The 27,709-nt window shown below is 43.5% G+C and overlaps 1 protein-coding gene across 11 annotated transcripts in view; it reads right to left on the bottom strand.

Moving 5' to 3' along the window:
• REPS1 (RALBP1 associated Eps domain containing 1) overlaps positions 1 to 27,709 on the bottom strand; it is a 1,025,500-nt gene that overhangs the window by 529,749 nt on the left and 468,042 nt on the right. For all 11 annotated transcript variants that reach the window (XM_078649357.1, XM_078649363.1, XM_078649362.1 and 8 more), the window contains exons 6-7: positions 14,940 to 15,102; positions 9,017 to 9,080 (exon numbers count right to left, since the gene is read on the bottom strand). In XM_078649357.1, coding sequence (XP_078505483.1) covers positions 9,017 to 9,080; positions 14,940 to 15,102 — 227 coding nt within the window. The remainder of the gene's footprint in view (positions 1 to 9,016; positions 9,081 to 14,939; positions 15,103 to 27,709) is intronic.

Consider the following 27,709-nt stretch of genomic DNA (forward strand, 5'->3'; position numbering starts at 1 on the left):
TCTTTATCAAACATGGTTTTTAAAGAGCGAGAACTGCCGATGATGAAGCATGACACCAGGTGGTGTGGACAGTCCATACATTCTTTTGAGATGTCCAACAGCACCTAGGTTACAGGCAAAGCGTGACTTTACCCCCCGTAGGACTGAGACATTTTTTTTAGGGTAGCTTCATGTTGTGTGATATATGTTAACTGGAGGCCAGCTTATCCTGTCTGCCCCTTGCCTCTTGTTCTCTCCCCTTTGGATATAAGGGGTTTGTGTGTATATAAGGGTGTGAAGCGTACCACTTGGAGGAATAATATATTTTGCCTTTTTATAGGCTGCGGACATGCTGCTATTTCTCCACTCTTTCAACCTGAACCTCATGCCCACTGTGGTTGTGCCTGAACAATGTTTAGACCCTCTATGGTCTTAAAGTGAATCCCACTAAAACCTTCCTTTCTCATTTGTGCCAGGGAGCTACTCCTGGCTTCGGAACGGATCGGATACATTGGGTGTCCAGGTACTTCAAACATCTGGGCATTAAAATATTACATTCCTCAAAAGATTTACTGGAAGCCAATTTTGGTGGCACCATACAAATACTTCCAGCCCAAACTGTGTTCTGCACTATCAATAACGATTATGGGACACATTGCCCTCTCTAAGATAGCCGTTCTCCAGCGCTTGCTTTATCACTTGGTGACTCTCCCAGTGGTTATCGTGATTATGACAATTCAGGAACTTGATACTACTGCTTAAAATTATACAGAGTACTGGGCGTCGGGGGATCACTCTAACTAAACTTCGACTTCCCACTGATTAGGAGGCCTTGGAGAGCCCGACTTTCGTACCTACAACTACGCTGCCCAACTACAAAGGCCTGCCTATTGGCTGTCTGGACACCAAATGGCAGAGACGGGACTCACAACAGATCAATTTAAAACTGTCACTTTGCAAGGTGCTCTCTGTCCTTATGCCAGGGGGCCTGCTCATTGTGCTTTGTTTGAAGAGGCACGTACTTGTGGTTCAATGTCAGACCTGGTGACCGAGTCAGACACAAGCGGCTCTGTTGGGGTGGCGAGATGTGGGACTTCTCCGCAGGCAGAAGATGGCTCTCACAAGAAAGATCCATGCACATCAACTGTGTCGAACTCCTAGCAGGTTGTTCGCAGTCCAATGGTGGACCAAGGACCGGGCGCAGTGCTGCGTAATTCTCAAATTGGACAATCTGGCAGCCGTGCACTACATAAATCATCTCAGGAGGACCTGGCCCACAGTTTCTGGGACTACTGCTTGGAGAACCAAGTATCCGGTGGCAGCGGAGAACCTCCCAGGGGTGTCCGATCAGGTAGCGGATTGTTACTCCCATCACCTTCAAGACGTGAACTTCTGGCGATTGGACCCATCGGTGTTTCAAGCCCTTCACGGCAGATGGGGCCCGTTCTCGGTGGATCTCTTTGCCTCTCGGTTGTATCATCAACTCCCAGGGTTCTACAGTTGACATCCAGACGTGAAGGCGGCGGCCACAGATCCCTTCCTTTAGGACTGGCAACCCGAAAAGTGCTATGCCTTTCCTCCATTCGTGAGGATCATGCGCCTCTTGGCTCACGTCAGGAGACAAATGGCGGACATCGTCTTAGTAACTCTGACTTGGAGATTACTAGTCTGGTATCCGGTTCTACTGGTACTTTCTTGGGATTATCCAATCCTCCTCCTCCTGTTTCCAGATCTCCTCAAAGATCCAGAGGGGAATCCACCATTATCGGGTCATTCAAGGACCTTTGTCGCTTATGGCTTGGAGGATTACAGTGAACGTTAGAAAGTCCTGGGCCTTTTGTGACAGGCTGCATCCCTCATCTCGAGAACCTGGCCCGACAACACTATTAACTGCTCCAAATCCACGTGGTCTAGATGCCTAGGCTGGCGTCACCAGAGACATCTGGATCCCGTGGGGACCGGCACTGTCCACATTCTGAATTTCATTGCCACCCTAGCATCAGAGGGACTTGCTTATAGATCCATCAACACGTTTAGGTCAGCAATTTCGTCAGGCCACTCGCCCGTCAGTGACCATCCAGTTGGAAAACATCCCCTTGTGAGAAAACTGTTGCTAGGCACCCGCCTATCCCTTCCTTCGGAAACCAGATACTCTGACCTATGGGATGTGAAAAAAGTCCTTAATATGTTTTTATCCTGGAGATCTAACAAATACCTCTCGCAGAAGGAGCTCTCAGCTAAATTAGCCACCCTTTCTTGTTTGGTTTCATGCCGACACGTCTCATATGTGAGGGCACTGGACCCAACAGGTAGAATTTTTACCCCAGACGGGCTACTTTCCATATCTCAAGACATACGAAATGTAATTCTTGTGTGGTTGCTTACCCTCCCTTTCCAGATTCTCCAAAACTGTGTGTTGTAAGGCGCATAGAGAGCTATAAGACAAGGGCCGGACTGGGAACCAAAACCTGCCCTGGCAAACTGCTAGGCCATCCCCTGGGGTGGGGATGGGGGTGCAGTGGAGCTGTTTAGTAGGGCCGGTTCCGGCTGATTTTGTTACAGGGGGACGATATTCCCAGTTCCCGGTAACAAAAACAGCCCCTCAGAGGCCCAAAACCGGCCCCCACCCTGGTGGCCCACTGGGGAAACGCACGGTGCCTGCTACTGACTGTCCGGCCCTGGATGAGACGATGCCGGCCCACACAGAGATACTGCTCCTGAGTATACCATTCTGGAGAGTCTCTTTACCCACCATCGCCAGATGGGTTCAATGGGCCATGCAAGAGGCTGGCATAGATAAACGTCTGGGGGCTCGCTCCTGGGGATCAACAACACTCTCCCTCGGAGCCCGTTCAGAGCATATCCTCAACGCCGCAGACTGGTCTTCAGACTACCTTTAAAAGGTTGTATTTCAAACCAGTCCCAACTCTGGCTTTGCGAGTTGGGGATAAGCTTTAAACCAGCATAATCCTCCCGTACACCACTGACATAGAATGTAAAATTTCAAATCAATTATAACAGTAAGTTTCAATTCTATTAAGGACTTAAGAGGCGAGGATTAACCCACCTGGTTTACTAAATTACTGCCCTGATACAGGGGAACTGCGTATAAATAGGTATGCTTTAATCATCTGAGATAAGTTTTGTATAAATAATGTCTTGTCTGGGATGTGGTGGACTCCAGATGGCTGTACTCTTTCAATTTAAGCATATACAGATGGCTATAACTTTTGGTTGTAAGCATATCCCGATATGGTTTTGTACATCTCTGCTTCTTTTACCCCTAGGATCAGATGGGTCGAAACAGGATTAAAGATGTCACTATCCAAGTGATTGGACAATGTTGAAGTTTGAACTGCGACTTTTTCCCCAAGGGTTGCGGGAAATTAAGTCTGTTATTGTGTTTTTCTAATGGCTGCTGTTAATATAAGTGGAGAAAGAACACCGTAATTCTCTTGTCCGTGACCTTAATAGAATTTAAACTTTTCTTTACAAATTTTAAATTGTAGCTAGCGAGAGGCAGAAAGTGAAATGAATTAGAAGAAATGTTTCTGTAGGTGAACCAACAAATTAACATGGAGAGCTGAGCCAGAGCGTCAGTTAAGGGTCTTGCTTGGCTCTAACAGTTGCTGCACAAGCCGAGCCCTGAACATAGTTGGCATATAAATTGTGCAACAAACATGTAAAAATATAATAAAATCTCTTCAAAAATCAAAAAATATTTCTTTAACCACATCGATGCTCGATGAGTTCCAGCCCTGTGCTGGAATATGCAAAAACCCATTATTCATGACGAGCTGGGCTCGTCATGAGCGTGCTGGGAGGCTACTGCATGACGAGCCCAGCTCGTCATGAGTGTGGAAGGGGTTAACATGAGGAAGAGTTTTACATCAGATGATATCACTGCATTGAGTGGTAATTTTTATGTAATAATTTTTTAACATGAACTTAAAAACCTTCCTACACCCTACCCTAACAACAATGCCATTACAAAAAAAAGAGTTAAGTCAATTGTAGTCTGTACCCTAAATACGTGGTTTAGATTCTCATTATAGATGGTGAACATTATTAAGTCAAACACAAGTGGATTTTGTACAGTGCACACTTTGACTCACATATTTGAAGGTGTTCTCATGTGTAATAACAGAAAAAGGAGACTTAGTGTAATAAAATATTTCCCTAGGCTCCCACAGTTACGTCAGGCGTGGAAGATTCGATTGATCCCAAGATTTATGGTTTCCCATTATGCAATTTAGCCAGTAGAAGGGGGGTTCTCGAAGTTTCATGCTAAGTTTTTAATTCCAGGCACTGATAGAAGCCACATGGAAGCTTGGCTCGTTTTGGGTCGAGGGTTCAAGAGGACCCTGAGCAGAGCCAGGCATCTGGCTTGAGCTTTCAGAGGCCGCTCACCTGCAAGAAAAAAATCCTATAAAACCTGGAGCAGGCCTTACCCGTTCTGGTTCATCGACCGGGAAGATGCTAGAACAATTCCAGTTGAGTTAGAGACAGAGTTGCCTGGCAGAATATTTAGCGATTTGTGCAGTCCAACTGGAGTCATCTCAAGATCTGCATCATCTGAACTGAATTACATGCGAATCAATATACTGTCCAAAATTTAATTTGTTAGGGAGTTACAAGAAGTGTTTTGAGCAGCAGTTAAGTTACTTCAGCACTCTCACGTCTGTTATACAGATAAACTGAGAAAGGAAGGAAGAAACTGAGACAGACTGGATGGGCAATATTGTTATCCCTTATTTTTCCGCCATCTGTGCATTTTCCATCTTCAAGGTTTCCTGTACAGCATGAGACTGGATTGATTGAGCTCACATATCAGGTTGTGTTTTAGAAACTTCCACATTCTGGGCTGCTGCAATCGAAAGTATGTACTTCCTTGTTCTACTAACACACCTCTGCCTCAGTATGCTTTATCCATAGTGCAGACCTGGTATCAACTGGCAGGTAGAGGTGCATCTTCATTACGGGTTTGATGCGGTTACACTTGCAGACGTTTAGGCACATTCTAGCAGCCTGGTTCGGCAGTCTTTGAAGCTTGGTAATGAGTTTCCTGGGGAGACCAGTACAAATAATGTTTCAAAAGTGCCTTGACCAGAATTCCATTTAGTGTTCAGTTTGGAGTAGTGGCAGGGCAGTACAGAGCTGGAGACTGGAGCCCATAACTACGACATTGACCTGAGGTAAGCAGGCAAGATTTGAGTCAAAACCTGTCCTTAGACTTCTTACTGAAGATTATATTTTTGAGGGGCGAGAGGAGAATTGCAATGAATGGTGGCCCTTTGAAGGGTAATGAGTGGGCCCAGTTCCTCCTGTGGCAAGGATTAGTTTTGGGCTGTTTATGGAGAGAGAGCTATCCTTCATCCAGAAGACCGCATGTTTCAAAAACAATGTGATGCTAGAACATTTAGCGATTACTTTAGTACTGAGCTTTGTCTGCCTGTAGACATATGCCTACTGTTCAACATTTTCATGAGAACGAGCCCTGGAGTACGCAAATAGGAACAAGTGGAGTGGTTTACTTTATAATGCAGGGTGATCAATTATCTCAAAATAGAATTTAAAAATCATCAAAGTATCAATTAACAAGGTATACTGTACCAAAGAAAGTACAGTCAAACATATCACAATGCCAATGCCAAAATTACATGGTTGTTATATAACTATAGAAGATGAAAAGCCATTAGAATATTATGCCATGCAGAAAATATACAATATCAATATTTCAGATCGAAAACTCCACTACTAATAATTCATGACACGTTGACACTTTCCTTAAAATGTTTCAGATGTACACAATTCTTGTTAACTTTCAGGTATACTCCATTTCTAAATGGAATAATGAAAAGGAAAAATAATATTGTCAGTGCCCACGTTCATGATGTACATAAACGAAGGATTCCGATTTAGTGAATCACAAATCATGTGCTACAACAAAGTCTTGCTGTAGAGACAGGGTTGAAGTAACCCTAGAGTTTAACAAGGGGTTAGAGGAATTGAAAGTATTCAAGTGCCATGTGGGAAGGCAATGTTTCTCTCTACAATAATGAATACCTGTCGTTAGTGGTGGCTAATGATGGCATTCCTCGAATAATTTGTATAAACAAGCAGATATATTTATATTTCTATGGGGGGAAACACATGCTTGACAGTTCAAAATAATCCCTTGTCAAACTCTCCACTGACACAACCTGACCTCCTGTTAGCGCTGCACACTCATCAGTGGGGGAGTGAGGATTTTGCTGCCCTGAAGGGGCATTACCAGCTTAAGAAGCAAATGTGTGGTTTTGAGGATTTGCGTGGTGGGATTGTGCTAAGAAAGGTAACAGTGGAAAGAAGACTGCCATGTTCTATAATACTTTTTCGAATGAAACCATTACTCCAATGGGGAGCCATAACAGAGTTAGAAAATACCGATTCTGTATAACAGTTACGTTGCAATCATGGTACCTAAGATCTGACAGAAGACTTCACTCCAGAAGCACTTGACACTCTTAGGGCAACCATATTTTTCAATGGTTAGGTTATGGACTACATGCAAGTTCATTAACACTCAAAATGTAGGGTCTTAGGACAAACTCAGCTTGTCCTAAATACTGTAAATGGCAAGGTTACCTTGTTTATTTATAAAATAGGTAGGAGGATTAACTTCCATATTTCAGCTGAACTTTTTTATTGTACATCTTTTTGAACGTGCAAACAACCAATCTCATCTGTTCAGAAACAACAACTCAAAAAGGTTTTCTGAAATGTCCTCTTCTGTAACATGGGCACCTTCAAGTTGCAGTAAACAAATATGTTACATGTTATTTTCAACAGATATCAAACGTGTCTTTTCACTTCGTCTTCTCGAAGTAATTTTCCAAACTTCAATAGATTTACGTCTCTTTTCAAGAGTATTCACAGAGTAATTTTCCTTACATTGATAGATTTAGTGCATCCCACTCTGGATTTCAAGTATTCACTGTATAGCATTCAGGTACGTACCACAACTGCAATCTTGGACAAAGATCTTTAGGTACGTGAGTGCACAGAAAACAGGTCATGTACATAATATTACACTTTAGCATGGAGCCCTCCTAAGAGTTTAAAAAAAACATGCATTGGCAGAAGCAATGTAATTATCGAACATACGCAGAACAGGCACATTATAAGCAATGTGCAAGAGTCTCTCACAAATATTTAAAAAAGGCTTGTAATGGAATCAGCACATGACAAACTTCCATCTCACACAAAGGGTAGCAACATTACACACACACACACACACACACACACACACACACACACACATACATACACGTGCGGACGTAGGCACAGTCGGAACTGATGCGGCACAGGCGACATCAGGGCAAGCTTCCCTCAAAATTATCTTAGACACAACAGATGCAACAACTACGGCTGCCATATAAAATCTCCTCGGACATCATCTTATTAGAATTCTTGTGCCATGTTACACTAGTATTAAACATCTTTATTTTTGAACACTCATTCATAAATTTCATTAAAAGACTACAAAGAGAAGTAGAGTAGCATTACTTTATCCTGTAGTGGATTATAGGGGAGTTTGTAAATAAATAAACATTTATATATACGTGTGTCACAGAATGTTACTTTAATTAAATGGGCCTGCATTCTATTGAAAAGCATATGGTATCTATGATCACTTTACACTTCATTAAAATGTAGATGCACAATACTCTGATTATTATGCCCTGTATTTGATAACATTATGGGAGTACTTTTATTACAGTAACCCCTACTTGCAGAAGGATATTACTGCAATGGCTGTGCAATTTACTACATAACAGATTACACCACTTATTATCGCTGCATTCAAGTACAGAAGGATTATTCCAATTACATTAGTCATTAAGTGTTTACAAGTGTTTTGAGTTAATCTGCATTAAAGTCCATATGAAAATCGCAGATTCGTTCAGCCTTTATTACTAAAACAAGCGTTATCAATAAATTACAATTTATTAGATTATTAGGTCACACTTATTACTTTAATCTATATCAAATTCAGAAGATTACCCCAATCAGTTCACTCTGCATCGGGAAGACAAAATGTATTCTAATTAAGTTACTGTACATTTGAGCACAGAATCAGATAGCTCAATTTACTTAGCCCTGCATTAGTTTGCAGAAGGAAATTGCTCCAAGAGCTTTAATCTGCAGTTACCTACTAAACATTATTAGTCTGATCATATTTAACTTAATTTAATTTACGACAAAGATTACTCAAATTTCCCATTTATGGAATTAGAGAAAGAGCCCATTATGCTTGTTTTTCTGAGTAGAAAATCACAGAAGGATACTGCTCTCATTAAACTTCATTAGATGGCTCAGCTAGCATCACCCTGTATTTGGGAAATATAATATTTGGGCAGGTGATCAAGCATCTATCTCTACCCGTTTCAATATTACAGACTGCTTAGACTCCCTTATTAGGCATTAAAGTGCAAAAAGATATTGCTACGACTACTTTATCCAGCATAACATTTTAAAATATTGTTGACTATATCTTTCATTATATTGCAGTATGGCACTGCTAAAGCCCTTCACTGTGCTGGTTTAAGTATGACAATTGATCACTTTACCTTCCTTTGGATTACAAAAGAAGGCTGTTCTAAATACCCTAAAATGAATTACAGAAGACAAAATATGATAATTTCACTTTGCATTCATTCACAGCAGGAGACTGCACTCATTCACAGCAGGAGACTGCTCTAATAGCTTACCCCACAGTGCAGCGGAGGCACCATGAAGAGATTTAATTGATTTAGAAATATTGCTTGAACATGTGCTTCTTTAGTGTCATTTTTGGGAACTAATATATTTCCACCAAATAAATGAATTGTGCTACTCCAACACCAATATGCCCTACAACATAATGCAGTGCAGACAGATACACTATTGCAACTCAAATGTAATAATTTCCCTAGGTGAAACTAAGCTTTTTACTATGTACGGACTGAATAAGAAATTATAGTAAGATGCCTTAATTCTGTGCAAGTACACTTACCATATGTGGGAAAGCTCTAGAATAGGTAACTTAGATTTCGTAAAGAATTCCTTTGCAGATGACCCTGAAACGATTAAAAATAGACTGTCATAGAACCATTGAATTCAGTTTGACTAGATTACGTATGTACACGTTATCAGTTTTTCACAATTGTGATTAAATTGGTGAAATGCATCACTTTCTGGAGCTTTTGCCCCAGCTGCTTTTACTTCCATGTGTTGCTACTGATGACTGTCATTCTGTGATAACAGTGGCAGTGAGTCAGTTGGTTGGTAGAGCAGGAATAAGTGAGCAAATAGAACAAGTTACTTACCTTTCTAGTAGAGACTGGCCAGCAGCAGATTCCTCACCTTCTGAATATTCCCCAGGGGTCAGAGCAGATTTTGAAACTTCTCAGCAGTACCTCTGTGCGCTGGTAGGTGGTGCCATGAGACTCTGTACGGACACCGTTCACTCTCCTGAAATGACATGTGGAGCCTATATACATGCCACTGTCGTGCATTAACCCGTTCCCTGCGCTGAACGTTCCGCGCTAGTGCGAAACGTTCTATTGCGCGGGTGGGGCCGCGACGTCCAACGGACGTGCGCAGCACTACCGAGGTAGTGCACACGACGGCCGTTGGACGTCGCCAGCAGCAAACGGGTTAACGCCAGTTGCTTTCAAGAGTGTCAGCGTCCCCAAATGAACAGCTCCAGTAAATTGGTGCAACCAGTGTGCAAATTTCTAGGCTTCGGATCTTATTAATGGGTAGAGTCCACTCACAGAATGGAGAGGATGGAAGGAATATGGGGCCAGATGGAGTCTCAAAAAACTGTACCCAAGGTAACTAACTTGTTCTTCTGATAGAGACTTCTAGTTGCCGATTCCTCATCTCCTGAATAGATACTGTACTGATTTGGAGTTGGGTCTGTAAAGGAACTCAAACTAGATGGTCCTGCAGAACCAAGTGGGTAAAATGCCCCTCTCTGTGAACCTGACTGTCCAGACAGTAGTGCTTCGTGGCCATATGGAGGGACACCCATGTAGCAGAAAGGAAAATGTCCAGGACAGGGACTCCACGTACCAAAGCAGTTGTTACAGCTTTGCACCTAATAGAATGAGCACTCTACCCTTCTGGAGCAGTGGCGGTTACTATTATTCAAAAACTGGGGGGTCGCAATGCGAAGCATCAAAGACTCACCCATGCTGCATGTCTCTTATCCTCCGAGTCCCGAGTGATGAACAGGAGGGTGGTTCACAATTTCGTGTCATGCCAACAACCAATCCTGGAGCTGTTCTTATGCTGTTTTAAGCATGAGCGCAGCTCCAGGACTGGTTGGATCAGGCTAACCCTGAGCTCATTTTGAGGCTGGGGCCTGTGCCGGCAATCCCCAGTCTGTTTCACAGCCCTGGGATTGCGGGTTATGCAGTGTGCATGTCAGATAGGTCCGCTGTAGACAGATGCTTTATCCGACATGCGCACTGGCAGCAATCACCATGCTGCTATTGTAACCCCGCCCCCACCTTCATCTGCATGGAACAGCCCAGCAGCACACAGAATAATGAAATGGTAATGACTATTTCATTATTCTGCGTGTTTACCTGTGGTGCTCGCTGCAGATGCAGCAATGCTCTTCTTCCTGTTAGGAGGAACCGCCACTGTTCTGGGGGCTGGTCTCTGGCCAATGCATAGCAGATCTTAATGCCGAGCATGATGCAGCAAGAGATGGCGCTCTTCCACACAGCCTTGCCTTTTTTTGCTCAAGAGAGAGCCCCAAAAATAACTAATCGTCCACCCATTGTTCATAGGTACGATCTATGTAAAAGCTCAGAGCTCTCTTGGGGTCCAAGCGATCGGGCAGAGAATAGATCGCCAGCAAGGTGATTTTCTGACTGAAGTGGAATGGTGTCACAACTTTGGGCAAGAAAAAGCCCACATCTACAATGCCAGCTTGTCTAGGAAGAAGGTGGCGTACTGCGGTTTGACAGAGACCTTGAAGCTCACTCACATGCTGAGCCGATGTAATGGCGACATGGATCACTGTCTTGAGGGTGAGAAGCCGCAAGGGGCAGCTGTGAAGCAACTCAAAGGGAGGGCACACCAGATGTCCACCCCATCCCAGAAGTGATGCATCGGTCACCACGGTCAGATTTGTGTGGGGAATGTTTAGGGCTTTCCACCCACAACTGCAAGCCTTTTGGAATCTTCTCTGAAATCTGAAGAGGGTTGAACAGGTCCCCTTGATAGTGGGCCACTGAGATTTCGACTCCCCCTGCAGAGCCTGCATATGTCACCTGGAGTGCTCGACCAGCAAAATGCAGGATGCCTTAAGTCCCATCAGCCTCACAGTCAACTCACTGGAATCCAGGACCGAAGCTCAAAGGTCAGATCATAGGCTGAATGTCCTTGACCCTCTTTCCCAGGGAAAAGGCACGATATCTAACCAGAATGGCTCTGACGAAGGGGAGCATGTGAGAAGGAGTTGGGTGTGACTTCGGCATGTTGATACTGAAGCCCAATAAGGACAGAGGGTTTTCCATAGTCTGGAGCTTGTTGACAACTGCCTGGGCAAGCCTGCCTTCAACAGCCAGTCATTCAGGTAGGGGGAAAGACTGCCACCACTGGCTTCCGAAAGTGTGTTGCTACCAGCGCCATCCATTTTGTAAAGACCTGATGGACACTGGTGAGACACAGGGAATCACAGCAAATGAAAAATGTTCCAGTCCCATCTCATAAAGAGATAGAAGAGCTGGACATCAATGATGTACCACACTTTAAGGTCTGAGAATGCCGTAGCGAGTAAAAACAAACTTGATATTTTCTAGCATCAACATGCAGTCTGAAAAGGTGTTCCCTGGCGAACGGGGGGAATGGGGGAGGTTTAAGAATAGGAGGAGGGTGTATTTGGGGTTGATGCTGTTGAACCTCAGGTTTTAACCGAAAGATACGGGCCCACGCGTTGTGTTTGACAATGTTTTTAGCATTGATGCCTTCAGAGGCTGCATGCGGCATCAAACGCACAAAGGAAGCTGGTATTATAGAGGAGTTTGACCTCATATATGATCACCTATCCACCCGCTTCCCATACTTCACTGAGAAGTGCTTAGGGGGCATTTGCATTTCCTCCCTCTGTGCCCTGTCGCGGTGACAGGAGTGTCACGGAATAGGGTACCCACAAATGTGGTGCCACTGCTGGATGTATTTTCTTGCTATCCTTGTCTGAAGTAGAAGCATCGCCTGTGGCCTGGCCAAAGGCATGTTCACCTGCAGTGTGCACAACCAGGGAGTTGAGTGAAAACTGGCCATTGATGTATGTTGGGTTGCTGTGAAAGGATTTAAATTTCTTTTTGACACCCAAGTTCACCACCCTAACCTTCACAGGTTTCTTGAAATTCTCAGGAGCCAACTTTATTATGCTGTTCAGTATTGGAGGGAACTGGACAGTGCCCTCAGATTTAGAGATAGTCTCCAAGAGAAAGTTCTCCTGGTGATAAGCTGTGAGCTCATCAGGGGATTCAGCCCTGACTTGGTAATGTTCTATATCAGGGTCACCCAGGGATTCATCCTAATTATCCCAGGAATTGTCATTGAGCTCCGCAGCTGACAGCTGTCATGGTGGGCAAACAGTCAAAAAGGGCTACCTAGCTAGGAGTCAGATTGAGGGGACCCTCTGGTGGGGACAGTGAGTGAGACGGGCATAGTGGTGGTGAAGGAGGAGTTGGTGGGGGAGATGTGCTGTGTGACATGTGCTGTGTGACAAAGGAAGAGGACTGGTGGCTCGGTCTATGTGCTTCTTAGGAGCCAGCTCACAGGAGGGAGGGCTGGAAAAGGATTCCCACTCAAAGGTTCATCTACTTTCTCGAGGAAGTGGTGCCAGAGGCGGTGTTGGAGGCAGTTTCCCTATGATATTGCCTGTGATTAGGTGGATAAACAAGTGTTCTTGTCTGGCATCAAATTCCTGAAGAGCCTCTCCAAGACAGGAGCCTCAACATCCTCTGGGATCATTGGAGGTCTCAAGTTTGGCTTGGAGGACGTTTTCAGCACTGACTGGGTCGTGGGCATGAGTGCTGATGGAGTTTTTGATGCAGGGTTTAGGAGGGGCCGATAATACTCAGGGCCCTTAGAGAGGTTTGGGCAGTTGATTGGGGTTAGCCCCCTTGGCTGGAGGCTTGCCCCACTTCAAAGGATTTTGCAAGTGTTGACTAGAGTGCAAAGGCAGTGGGAGACCTCGGCTTGCCTCATCTCTGTGCCTGTGCTTCAGCGTGACATCTGACTTCCTTGAGAGTGGGGATCTGCCACAGCATGGAATGTTTTGTGGGTCCCTGGGTTTGTGATGTGGGCCTCTGTGGCTAAAGGTATAGTTACAGTCCTGACAGTAGTCTTAATGTGCAAGCAGGTCCTCAGCGCTGGTTACACATACTCTCTGTTGGTCGTCGGACTCCCTCAATGACCCCATCTCTGGACTCCGTGATAGTTACACATGTGAGTTCCTGGATGAACCGGCCTCTCCCGGTCTTTCAGCAACTAGGTTATCCTATTCACTGAAGGTGTATGGGGTGTCTGCGAGGTCCAGCTCCTGAATTCTCTTAGGTGCTTAGTGTCTTTTCCTTCAATACTGGAGTGTCTTCTTTGATCAAAAAGCGAGGCACGACTGACAGGAGGCGTTATTGTGGTTGAGGGACAGGCAGAGATTGTACACTCCTTGGTGGTCTGCCCACAGATATTTTGAGTGGCAGAAAGGGAAGTTCGTTACATCACCCACGCAGATTTCTCTGGTGATTGAAGGTGGTTCTGGACCCCAGAGAGTTATAAGCCCCTTAAAGCCCTGGGTTGTTGGCGATAGTCTACTGTGCAGACAAGGGTGCCCGAGCATCAGAGATTAAAATACTGGAGCTCGAACAAGTCAGACGCTAAGGCAAGGTAACCAAAGGAGTCCAATTAAAAACATGTTCCGGACAGGACTATGAGCCCACTTTGTGCACGCTCTAACATGAAAGCAAAAAACAAATCTGACATGGTGTTGGTGCCCCCACACAGTATTCAGCAAGAGGAGGAAATCAAACCATATCTCACGACTCAAGAGACTTCTTCAAACAAAAACAAAAGGCAAACGTCTAAAACCCAATATTTATTTTTGCCCCTTTCCTTGTTTTACTATCCCGAGACAAGCAACAAAATGTCTCACCCAAGCAGAGCCTTTGAAAAAGTGCATAAAAATACTTGCGAAAGCTGCCCTAACCATGCAGAATGGCACTCAGAAGGAGTGTTTTTCCTGCTGACGTATTTGCACCAGGAATACACATTAGGATCCAGCCCAAGCAAATTCTTGGTACCCAGAGACACAACAATATATTACAAACTGACAGTCAAAACTTGAACCAACCCAACCATTGTAATTGGCTATGACCTCATCCCCAATTGTTCTTACATTGATATTAAAACGAGAGCCAGTCTAAAACAAAAATATTGAAGTGCTGCACCTGACTGTATCTTCGAGAGCTTCCTCGATTCCTGGAGTTCTGGGAACAAGCCTGAAAATCATTTGCCTCAGACTGCTTCTCAACTTTACTGCCTAATGGATCGTGTTCATTATCACATCAGTCAGTGAACAGAGAACAGATCAAAAAATACAAACCTGCTTACAATACTTCAGTGAACATTTTAGCAGAGATGGAGAGATGCTACACAAAAAAGAATTTATTTCAGGTAAACTGACAAAGAGGTGACTCAACTGGGTAAGCATGTCCCTTTGAACCATCACCAACCCTTTTGCTTAACATTGAGAGCCATTTAATTCACTTGAATGATTCTGAGACCAGAAAGTATTGAAATCATATAAGGGAGACCATAGTAACAAACACTTATTTGACACTTCCCATTTGGAGTAATTCTGAAGCTAAATATATTTATTTACCCTGGAACACAAAACCGACATATCTCACCTGGAATAAATCCATTAAGGTCTGGTTGAATGGTTTTAAATTGATTTACATAATACTGCCTTTGCTCGTCTGTTATCTTCCATGGATCCTCGTAACTACTTGACTGTCTTCGAATTTCATTGGTGGTTGCAGCCGATGCCACAGTTCGTACTGTCGTTTGGTCCTGCAATAAAAAGTATTTGCACGTCAGTTTTCTTTTGCCGAAATGGTTAGGATGTGATTCTCTATACATTGTGTAAAATAGGCTTAATGAAATGATGCAAGATGCAATGTTTGTAAGCCAGTATACATAGAAGAATACATCTGGACATTAACACACTTCTTGAATATTGTAAAATACCACGTTAACATTGCTGTTCAAGTTGAGTCTGAGGGCTGATGGTGGGGTAGATTATCAATAGGTGCATTAGAACCCACTGGGGTGTCCTTATTATGCCACTGATACAGAGTCAGCAGTGCTCGCTTAACAATTCACAACACCCAGCTCCAAACAGATGAATTACATCGGGATAACACCAGAAAAGTCTTAAAAACTGGTAGTGGCACAGAGCATTAAATGCAAGTAACAAAAATAATTTATATGAGCAAATTTAGAAGTTAAAAGCCTACTACATTTTCAGATACCTTTGCAGAATAGGGGAGGGTGGGGAATCAGTCAATTTCCAATATGTTAAGAAATAGGTATTAGATCACAAGTATATTCTTTGACATAGGCGAGTACTGCAAATGTCCGCATATTGAAAAGTACATTATTTTCAAACTAAAACCGCAATTAAAAAACCCAGTAGTTTGAAAAGCATTACTTGAAAAAAAGTTTTTGAAGAGAACAAATATTAAAAGACTCAAACCTCAGTCCATAAAATCAGTGGAAATATAGCAACAAGAACGCAAATGTATGCTTTAAAGAGATTTATTCAGTCTTTGTGTAACTCAGAGTTCTTATGAAAATACTTAAACCACGAAAAGCCTTGTGATTTTATGTTTCATTTATGGTGCAATCCAGGTAAACTAAAGTTAAAATACATTTGAATTTGAAAAAAAAAAAAGATGTTGCTTGAATTTGCATTAGAAAGCAGAGCACTGTGTCTGCCAGCAGCTCTTGCACTTGGTCCAGAATTCTAGGCGAGTTGATTCAACACTTAATAAAATATGTGGCATGAATGGCACCTTGGGAAACATTCCCTCTGTCTGCACCCAGCCGATCAGGATACATGTTCCAAGTTGAATGCCTGTTAAGTTTTGACGGAAGCATAAACGGAGGGAGTTGGATTTAAAATGCTATTGGATCCAAATCTCGAGTGACTGGATCTGTAGGTACTAAAGAAAAAACTAAAACGATGGCAATAATCTTGTAACCACTAATATAAAAAAATTAAAAGTAACTAGTCAAAACACAGAGAGGCAATGCATGTCAATTAGTCAATGAGTGTAGAGGTGTGGTGCAGTGGTCAGGGCAGCTGACTTCGGAGCACAGGGTTCATGGTTCGATCCCCGGCTCCGGTGGCAGCTCAGCACAGCACCATGTGACTCTGGGCAATAGTTTCACTTAATTTCTAGGACGGCCCCCAGCGCCTTGAAACCTGTAAGGGTGAGTAGTTCGCGCTTTACAAATTCGGATTTACATTTGTTTACATTTACAATTAATATTAGGGGTAGGCAGAACTCATGGAGATACCTAAAAACTCCACGAGATACCGCAATGTTCCTTGAGCGGCATAATTTTGGCATGTTGCGCTGCTACCTCTGACATTTAGCATGGGAACTTGTTCTGTGCTGTAAAATCAGCACAAGCTGCACCATGCGGCACGCCAGAGGGTGCTGCCTCTTTCTGCTGCTCGAGGAGATTTTATACTCGAGCAGCAGCTTTCTCAATGCGAACTGTAGCGAACTGCCACGACCGCCCAGGGTTGAGAAATCTTGCCAGGAAGTGTTCTAGCAATCTCAAACCGTGCTAGGGGACGCTAATTCTCATTCGCCAACTTAACATTGGCGAGCAAGGAAAAATTCAGCCATGCAGTGGTTGGTGGAGTTTCGCTGGAACTCCGTGCTCCAAGCAGAGGGCAAAACTCAACAAACTCCGCAGGAGGCGGATAATTTTTTTTGTCCATCCCTAAATGTTACTTAAAGAGTGGTCAGGAACATACTGCATGGGATTAGCTTCAGGGGGTGTTTGGGGTGTGACAGTGACTGTTGATGTAAAACAGGGGGGAGAGAAAGACAGATATACATCTGGTGGCTGAATTTCAGAATGTGAAACCAGATAACCTGGAATCAATACCGGCTTCCTTCTTGCTTAAATTGTGTGATCCTAGGCAAACATTTTGTTTCACAGAGCCTCCTTTTTCTTTATTTCACATATGAACACACTGTGAAATACTTTCAGGATGGGAGTGGTACAAACACTTTTTGTCTTTCATTTAATAGACTAATGTTGCTTAAATTGTAATAAAAATCTATGCCACTTTTAGGGTGTACCTGGCTACGGACGTGCGCCTTTGTTTGCTAATGGCATTGTAGTTGGGTGTGAGCCATTAATGTTTTTAAGTTCATGCTTCAAAACTACCACTTTTAATAAATGCCTGTCTACGCAGTGATATAATCGGATGTACTAAGGTGAAATGCTTCTGCATGTTAAAGAAATACACTGTCTTGAATTTTGAAGAGATACTATCATTTTTATAATGTTTGTTGCACGATATATATGCCAAACATTTTCATGGCTTGACTCTTAGAGTCAAGCCAAACCCTTTGGTTCGGCTCTGACTCGCCCTATTACTTTGCTGGCACATCCACCTCAGTTTGGATATGGGCTTAGCACCTGGTGCAGTTAGTCACATGATTAAATGATTTGAAAAAGGCGCGGCCTGGAAAAATTGCTTGCTGTCTACATGCATCAACTTGAAAACTCCCTAATGCATTCTTGGATTGGTAGTTGGGTCTAGGTTCCCTGAGTCAGGTATGCTATGCTGCCGGTGGCTTTTCTTGTCATTCTTATTTCACAGAAAACGAGAAGGTGCGCAGTTCCCATTGGCGGGAAGGTCAGTGAATGCCTGAGGGAACGAGTCCGAGGGATCTGATCCTTCATGAGCAAGAGCTCTCACACATCCCGAGGGGCGTCATGCTTCACTCCAAACTATGTAGCCTATGAATTTCAAAGCCTATAAATGACCGCTACCAACTGCTATCACTCACTCTTTATGTTTAACTTCTGAATGTTATCCAGATGCACTGTCAGATCAGCAATCCACTTAATTCAAGCATGCAATCACCTGGCATGTGCACCCCATCAGGCACTGATACTGTGATTACATAATGTATGTACTGCTGCTGTGCCTCTCATTCTCCCCCCTCTCTTTTTTCCTTCTAGGTTAGTACATTTGTTGATTGCAATAAGGTATACTCTATATCAATTTGCACGTGGGACAGCATGGCACTAGATGAGACACGTGCCTTTGACTGTTTACCTAGGAGTAGTTTAGTTCTTTTCACGGTCCTGACAAAATGTCTTGATCTTTCTCGACAAGAAACATGTTGACCACTACTTATACCTTGAGCTAACATGGACCATTATACCCACCTTAGCCTACACTTGTTATAACAGAACACAGGGTTTAACACATTCAACTTTATTCTTCAATTCCCTAAGAGTTATTTGTAATCCTTTGCACTCTACTCACACACTACTCCCTCACGATCACATACCCACTCCACAAACATCAGCTTAAAAGAACTCCGGGCAAAGAGCCCCCTCACGGGCCCGCTGGGCATTGCAGCGCCGGCCCAACAAGGAGCTGCCCAATGATGAAGCATGACACCCCTCGGGGTGTGTGAGGGATCTTGCTCCTGAAGGATCAGATCCCTCGGACTCGATCCCTCAGGAATTTACTGACCTACCTTCTAATAGGAACTGCACTCTTTCTCGTTTTTTGGGAGGGGATTGTGTGCTGGACCTTTTTTTAGCCCTCTGTCCGTCCTTGTGATTTTGGTGATTCTTATTTCACAAACATCTTTTGTCCTGTTAAATTTTTTGTGTATATATATATATATATATATATATATATATATATATATATATATATATATATATATATATATATATATGCCACAATGATCACCCTTTTCCAAGTAATCCAAAGCCACAGCGGGGTACTTGTTTGGAGGCTTTTAATACACAGAATGTAACCGCATAATGCATTTCGGCTAACACGCCTTCCTCAGACGCTGCTCCATTGCGGGGTGCCTCCTCCTCCCTCCTTTGTAAATTGCTAAGGCCCTCCCATGCGTGGGAGATCAGGTGATTCAGTTGTCATGAGACACCAGTAGTTTAATGCACAACTACCGTTCCCAGAGTGCATCAGATTGATTCTGTGGCAACCGAATTTCAATGTTCTTAAAGTTTGAAAATGCCAGGCAAAGGAGGGGCCATGTAGTGGCTGGCGGCCCCCTTCGTTAAGTGCTAAAAAGTCCCCTCGGGTCCCCAACGTCCAAAACCCCATAGCCGGAGTCAAAGCAGGGCCGTGAAGCGGGAAGAACTCAACCCGCCTCCCTGTGAAATCACGGGCTGTCACCGACAGCAGCCACTTGCTTAGTCCATTTCTGGGGCGGTCCTGGCGCGTTCAATCCCTTGAAGTAGTTGCCATGATGCCAGCAAAGTTCCAGGACAGTTTGTATGGACGGAGCCTTGTATCGCGCTATATATATATATATAGGTTTTTCCCCCAAAAATTGTAAATCTGCACCCATAGAAGTGCTTTTTGAATCGGTGTAAATTTACTTCAGTTTGGAATTCTTAAACATTGGTAGTAGTAGGGTTGGAATGATGCGCCAGTCTTAGGCTTCCAGGTATCCTACTGCCAATTAAACATCTAAAAGGTGATGGGATGAATGCTTGCAAACAGTCTAACCAGGGACCATCCCTCCGGGTAGCATTCTAACCCATCGTTTTTCGCCCATTGTGCCGCTCTAGTCAGAGGCCCACTTAATGCAAACCAGTAATGACCCTGTTCCTCATTGTAACATTCCACTCCGAACCTTGGTCATTTCACTACTCCATCCTCCAGCCCACTGCTTTTTTAGTTGGGAAATTTGAGATCCACACCTTCTAAATCTCACTGACTAAGCTATGAGGCAGAAGAAAGACTGCTGCCTTTTGAGTTGTAGCCATGTAGCATGAGGTAGCGGCATTAAAAATGCAATTCATCACTCATGTCTCTCTTTTCGGGTGGCAGAACTCCATATAGCTCAGAACAATGCAGCCAAGCTCATAATCGACCTGAAATGCTATGTCAATACTGAGAGCAACCCTTCATGCTGGCACTGCACAGAAAGATCACAATTAGAGACGATTTCTTGAATTTCAGTCCTACCACAAAGGCAGTTGCATGATGTCTCTGAACCTTCTTAGTCATTGTGGTTCAACAAGAAGAGAGATAGGGAGAGTCGTGTGACACTCTTGGTCCCCGGTCATCTATTCATAAACAAAAAAAGAGTGTCTAGAGAAGTAGGTTTTTAGGTTATTGCCTCAGTGGGGAGCAGTAAACTCAAAATTATGAGACGACCTCACTAGGACGTTTAAAGAAAGCCCTCACTCACCACCTAGTGATGACATGCTTCATCATCGTTACAAAGAGGGGGGTTGAACCCATGCAGTCACGGGGACCTGGGCGCTATGTGATACATCTAAAGGGGGGTCCCCGTAGGAAGGAGTTGTGTATTGTATGTTACATACACTGAAAATATTCAAAAATAACTAGAGCAGAAATTAAGGCAATTATTAGATTGGCATATATTATTTAATGACCAATACTTCGTGATTGTCAAATGCAGTACAAAAAACAATTAACTTGCAGGCCCCAAGGGGGGAGAGAAGGAAGGGAGGAAGGGTAGTGCTCAAGGAAGTGTAGAAGGGTAATGACACAGTATAAAAAGGTAACAATACAAATTGACGATGATAATCAAAAATTGATCAAAATACAAAAAGTTCCAATTCAGGACGACAAACTGTGGAACACATGTAAAAATTACAATTCAACGGTCACATCTAATTATTAGAGCATAAAGGGGTGTGCCGGAAAGACAAAATGAAGAGAACAGTCGACGTTTCGACCCCTATCTATAGGCCAATTGAAGTCCTTTCACGGGGTCTTCATCAGGACGTCATGTAAGGGGAAGGAAGGTGGGGCCATTCTGTATAAAAGAATATAAGGGAGTGTTTAACTATAAATCACAATGAGGATGAAGATCATCCTATCTACAAGTTAGACACAAAGTTTTTAATTATATCTGATTTACCATGGTTGAAGACCCAGCAGGGTTCAGTACATGAACAGAAGAACCACGCTTGACGTCGTGGTCAGTCTGATGGAATGGACGACTCAGCTAAAGAGGAGAACAGAGATTCAGTAAGACATACTTGTTGTATTCTACAGTTAACTCCAAAGAGGATGACAGCAGTTAAACTGAAAATACACCATGTCAATGGTCCAACTTGGATATTAAAACACGTATTCAGAATGACTACATCAAATCCAGGCTACATGGAAAAATTGTGATTTCAAACAGTACCTATAGGTCGCTGTGATTAAGAACATCAGGGGGTGGTGTATGTGAAATCGGCTTCTGCGCTTGATATACCTTGGTTGATCAAAAAGAATGAATAATGATTACCAGTTGCGTGGGTATAAATTAAATTCAATATATGACCATTTGATGGCAAATGGTGGCAGGTAAGAATGTACTCACAATTTGAGGTGCGTAATTCCACCGTCTATAATGGGGCAGAGACTGTGCGAAGTGTGGTTCCAAAATACCAATCACGACTGGATAAGGGATTGTATTCCATCCTGGTAAACAAGGGAAGTTTTTAACAACCAAGAGTAAGGATACAAATACAGTCAATCTCAATGGCATCACAAGCTTACTTACAAGGAAACCAAATCAAATGGGCTCGAACGCTCACAGCGGCGGTTATGTGGATGCGGCGCCTATCCGTGTAATCAGGAAGGCAAAAGGCAGCGTCGGCAAACTCGGGTCGGTTTCGTGTCAAAGGTCGGGTTTTAAATCTATGGAAAAATAAGGGTAGATTACCTAATGGCGGGACTCGAATGTTAAAGAGTTAAGGGCCCAGTTAGCTAGCAAAGTACTTACAATTTAGGCACCGGTACCGGCAACGACTTGGGTCCTGAACGCGAGCTCCGCAGTGTGTACACCGCGGAGTTTGGGGCGGAGCTAAATGAAAGCTCCGTAGGGACAACATAGAAGAGTTACTTGCAAGAGCCTCTAAGCTTCATCCAATATGGATACAGGTTATTAGCGGCTATAATTGGAATTGGCAGAATAACATAGCTATTTGAAAGCCACTATAAAATGTCGGTGGTTATATGTGGGCAAAATAGTGCAGCTCTCGTGCAAGAGGCTGAAGACCATTTTCCCACAACAATACTGTAAAATTTGTTTATTATGTGTTGTGCTGACAAAACATCATGGTTCCATGCGACTCTTATCGCAAAAGGTCGTAAATGGAAAAACCATTACTATGTAATGACATAATTGACAAATATAGCGGGATGTAAATTACAGTAGTTGAAGGTAATCTATGTAAACGTTACCCAAACTTAACCTGATCAGCAGTTCATAATCCGTCAACATTGAAAAAAATATATATAGCCAGAGCTCGTGCACATCTCCAACATGAGGGTGAAACCAGTCTGACTTGAAACATTCATCAGAGTTTAGTCCAATAGTTTATGCTAGCCAAGTGCTGCCAATTGAGCTAAACTACTATCTTGCTCGTTCAAACCATTCTTAATGGAGTCCAGAAGGGACATCCATTTGGACTCTCGTGTGTTTAATACTGTGGGGAGGTTGCCCCCTCTTCTGCCCAAGGATACTTTCACAATGACAAACCAACGTAAGTCTGTTACAGCATGTCCCGCTACCCCCCAGTGTTCAACCAGGGGCGCCCCTGCCACTTTACATCTCAATCTGCTGGAATGTGAGGAAATTCTAGATTTGATTTTCTGTTGAGTTTGCCCCACGTATAATTGACTGCATGGGCATTGAATGATGTAAATCACTCCGGTGGAGTTACAGTTCGTATAATGTTTCAAATTGTAAGTTCTGCCACCATGGGCAAATGATTTGGTCTGGATTGTAGTGTCGCACGCCGTGCAGGCACCACATCTGTAATGTCCGATTACCGGGGGTAGGTTCCAAAGAGTTGTCAAAGTGGGTTGGTTTGCTGACTCTAAATAAGAGTGGACCACCATGTCCCTGATGTTTTTGGCTCTCTTGAATGAGTGTAGAGGTAGTTCCGTTTGAGCAATCGACTCTGCAACCAAAGGCCAGTTTTGATTAATGATTTTTTTGAAATCATTGCTACGTGTGGAGAAAGTTGTAACGCAGATGATTCGATCAGCCGATGTTCGAGGCACTGTCTCTGGATTGAGAAGGGAATCTCGTGGGTTGTACCAGGCTCGTTTCCTGGCTCGTTTCACCATCCGTGATGGATATCCTCGTGAGATTAGACGTTCGCTCAGGACTTCGGACTCTCTCAGATAGTTTTCTCTTGTGGAACAATTCCTCCTGACTCGGAGGAACTGTCCGACCGGCAGATTGTCCTTGAGGCCTCTAGGGTGGTGACTCTGATATTGCAATAATGAATTGCGTTCCGTCGGCTTCCTGAACAGCGTTGTATGTAAGTGTTCTTCTTCCACATAGATAGAGATATCTAGAAACGGTATAGTGTTGTTACTGGATTCCATCGTGAACTGGATGTTAGGGTTACGGGAGTTAAGCCAAACATGGAATTCTTTAAGCAGGTCTGGATTGCCTTCCCAGATGCAGAGGACGTCGTCGATATATCTGACCCATAATGACAGATTAGCCTTGAAGGGATTTGTTGTTGGAAAAATATGTTGCTGTTCAAAATGATCCATATATATTATGGCCAGATTGGGGGCAAAAGTAGCCCCCATCGCTACTCCCTTGGTCTGCAGGTAGAATCCTTCCTGGAAAATGAAGAAATTGTGCATCATAGCCATCTCCAATAACTCAATTATAAAGGCCGTGGGGACCTGAACCGGTGCAGTTCTTGTGTCCAAGGCCTCTTTCATTATTTCCAAGGCGTGTTGTTGAGGAATACTAGTATACAGCGATACAATATCGCAGGTGACTAGCAAGGCCTGTTCTGGATTAAATGGTCTTTCATCAATCAGGTTAATAACCTGAGTTGTGTCTCGCAGATAGGCTCTAGTTGTAAGGGCAATGGGCTTGAGGAAGAAGTCCACGTATTGGCACAGAGGCTCTAGCAATGATCCACAACCGGACACTATGGGGCGTCCAGGGGGGGTGTTAAGGTTCTTGTGCACCTTTGGCAAGGTGTAGATGGTTGCCAGTCTTGGGAATTTTTGATTTAGGAAATAGTGTCCGGTTGTGGATCATTGCTAGAGCCTCTGTGCCAATACGTGGACTTCTTCCTCAAGCCCATTGCCCTTACAACTAGAGCCTATCTGCGAGACACAACTCAGGTTATTAACCTGATTGATGAAAGACCATTTAATCCAGAACAGGCCTTGCTAGTCACCTGTGATATTGTATCGCTGTATACTAGTATTCCTCAACAACACGCCTTGGAAATAATGAAAGAGGCCTTGGACACAAGAACTGCACCGGTTCAGGTCCCCACGGCCTTTATAATTGAGTTATTGGAGATGGCTATGATGCACAATTTCTTCATTTTCCAGGAAGGATTCTACCTGCAGACCAAGGGAGTAGCGATGGGGGCTACTTTTGCCCCCAATCTGGCCATAATATATATGGATCATTTTGAACAGCAACATATTTTTCCAACAACAAATCCCTTCAAGGCTAATCTGTCATTATGGGTCAGATATATCGACGACGTCCTCTGCATCTGGAAAGGCAATCCAGACCTGCTTAAAGAATTCCATGTTTGGCTTAACTCCAGTAACCCTAACATCCAGTTCACGATGGAATCCAGTAACAACACTATACCGTTTCTAGATATCTCTATCTATGTGGAAGAAGAACACTTACATACAACGCTGTTCAGGAAGCCGACGGAACGCAATTCATTATTGCAATATCAGAGTCACCACCCTAGAGGCCTCAAGGACAATCTGCCGGTCGGACAGTTCCTCCGAGTCAGGAGGAATTGTTCCACAAGAGAAAACTATCTGAGAGAGTCCGAAGTCCTGAGCGAACGTCTAATCTCACGAGGATATCCATCACGGATGGTGAAACGAGCCAGGAAATGAGCCTGGTACAACCCACGAGATTCCCTTCTCAATCCAGAAACAGTGCCTCGAACATCGGCTGATCGAATCATCTGCGTTACAACTTTCTCCACACGTAGCAATGATTTAAAAAAAATCATTAATCAAAACTGGCCTTTGGTTGCAGAGTCGATTGCTCAAACGGAACTACCTCTACACTCATTCAAGAGAGCCAAAAACATCAGGGACATGGTGGTCCACTCTTATTTAGAGTCAGCAAACCAACCCACTTTGACAACTCTTTGGAACCTACCCCCGGTAATCGGACATTACAGATGTGGTGCCTGCACGGCGTGCGACACTACAATCCAGACCAAATCATTTGCCCATGGTGGCAGAACTTACAATTTGAAACATTATACGAACTGTAACTCCACCGGAGTGATTTACATCATTCAATGCCCATGCAGTCAATTATACGTGGGGCAAACTCAACAGAAAATCAAATCTAGAATTTCCTCACATTCCAGCAGATTGAGATGTAAAGTGGCAGGGGCGCCCCTGGTTGAACACTGGGGGGTAGCGGGACATGCTGTAACAGACTTACGTTGGTTTGTCATTGAGAAAGTATCCTTGGGCAGAAGAGGGGGCAACCTCCCCACAGTATTAAACACACGAGAGTCCAAATGGATGTCCCTTCTGGACTCCATTAAGAATGGTTTGAACGAGCAAGATAGTAGTTTAGCTCAATTGGCAGCACTTGGCTAGCATAAACTATTGGACTAAACTCTGATGAATGTTTCAAGTCAGACTGGTTTCACCCTCATGTTGGAGATGTGCACGAGCTCTGGCTATATATATTTTTTTCAATGTTGACGGATTATGAACTGCTGATCAGGTTAAGTTTGGGTAACGTTTACATAGATTACCTTCAACTACTGTAATTTACATCCCGCTATATTTGTCAATTATGTCATTACATAGTAATGGTTTTTCCATTTACGACCTTTTGCGATAAGAGTCGCATGGAACCATGATGTTTTGTCAGCACAACACATAATAAACAAATTTTACAGTATTGTTGTGGGAAAATGGTCTTCAGCCTCTTGCACGAGAGCTGCACTATTTTGCCCACATATAACCACCGACATTTTATAGTGGCTTTCAAATAGCTATGTTATTCTGCCAATTCCAATTATAGCCGCTAATAACCTGTATCCATATTGGATGAAGCTTAGAGGCTCTTGCAAGTAACTCTTCTATGTTGTCCCTACGGAGCTTTCATTTAGCTCCGCCCCAAACTCCGCGGTGTACACACTGCGGAGCTCGCGTTCAGGACCCAAGTCGTTGCCGGTACCGGTGCCTAAATTGTAAGTACTTTGCTAGCTAACTGGGCCCTTAACTCTTTAACATTCGAGTCCCGCCATTAGGTAATCTACCCTTATTTTTCCATAGATTTAAAACCCGACCTTTGACACGAAACCGACCCGAGTTTGCCGACGCTGCCTTTTGCCTTCCTGATTACACGGATAGGCGCCGCATCCACATAACCGCCGCTGTGAGCGTTCGAGCCCATTTGATTTGGTTTCCTTGTAAGTAAGCTTGTGATGCCATTGAGATTGACTGTATTTGTATCCTTACTCTTGGTTGTTAAAAACGTCCCTTGTTTACCAGGATGGAATACAATCCCTTATCCAGTCGTGATTGGTATTTTGGAACCACACTTCGCACAGTCTCTGCCCCATTATAGACGGTGGAATTACGCACCTCAAATTGTGAGTACATTCTTACCTGCCACCATTTGCCATCAAATGGTCATATATTGAATTTAATTTATACCCACGCAACTGGTAATCATTATTCATTCTTTTTGATCAACCAAGGTATATCAAGCGCAGAAGCCGATTTCACATACACCACCCCCTGATGTTCTTAATCACAGCGACCTATAGGTACTGTTTGAAATCACAATTTTTCCATGTAGCCTGGATTTGATGTAGTCATTCTGAATACGTGTTTTAATATCCAAGTTGGACCATTGACATGGTGTATTTTCAGTTTAACTGCTGTCATCCTCTTTGGAGTTAACTGTAGAATACAACAAGTATGTCTTACTGAATCTCTGTTCTCCTCTTTAGCTGAGTCGTCCATTCCATCAGACTGACCACGACGTCAAGCGTGGTTCTTCTGTTCATGTACTGAACCCTGCTGGGTCTTCAACCATGGTAAATCAGATATAATTAAAAACTTTGTGTCTAACTTGTAGATAGGATGATCTTCATCCTCATTGTGATTTATAGTTAAACACTCCCTTATATTCTTTTATACAGAATGGCCCCACCTTCCTTCCCCTTACATGACGTCCTGATGAAGACCCCGTGAAAGGACTTCAATTGGCCTATAGATAGGGGTCGAAACGTCGACTGTTCTCTTCATTTTGTCTTTCCGGCACACCCCTTTATGCTCTAATAATTAGATGTGACCGTTGAATTGTAATTTTTACATGTGTTCCACAGTTTGTCGTCCTGAATTGGG

The sequence above is a fragment of the Lissotriton helveticus genome, chromosome 6, assembly GCF_964261635.1.
Source record: "Lissotriton helveticus chromosome 6, aLisHel1.1, whole genome shotgun sequence".
Taxonomy (NCBI): domain Eukaryota; kingdom Metazoa; phylum Chordata; class Amphibia; order Caudata; family Salamandridae; genus Lissotriton; species Lissotriton helveticus.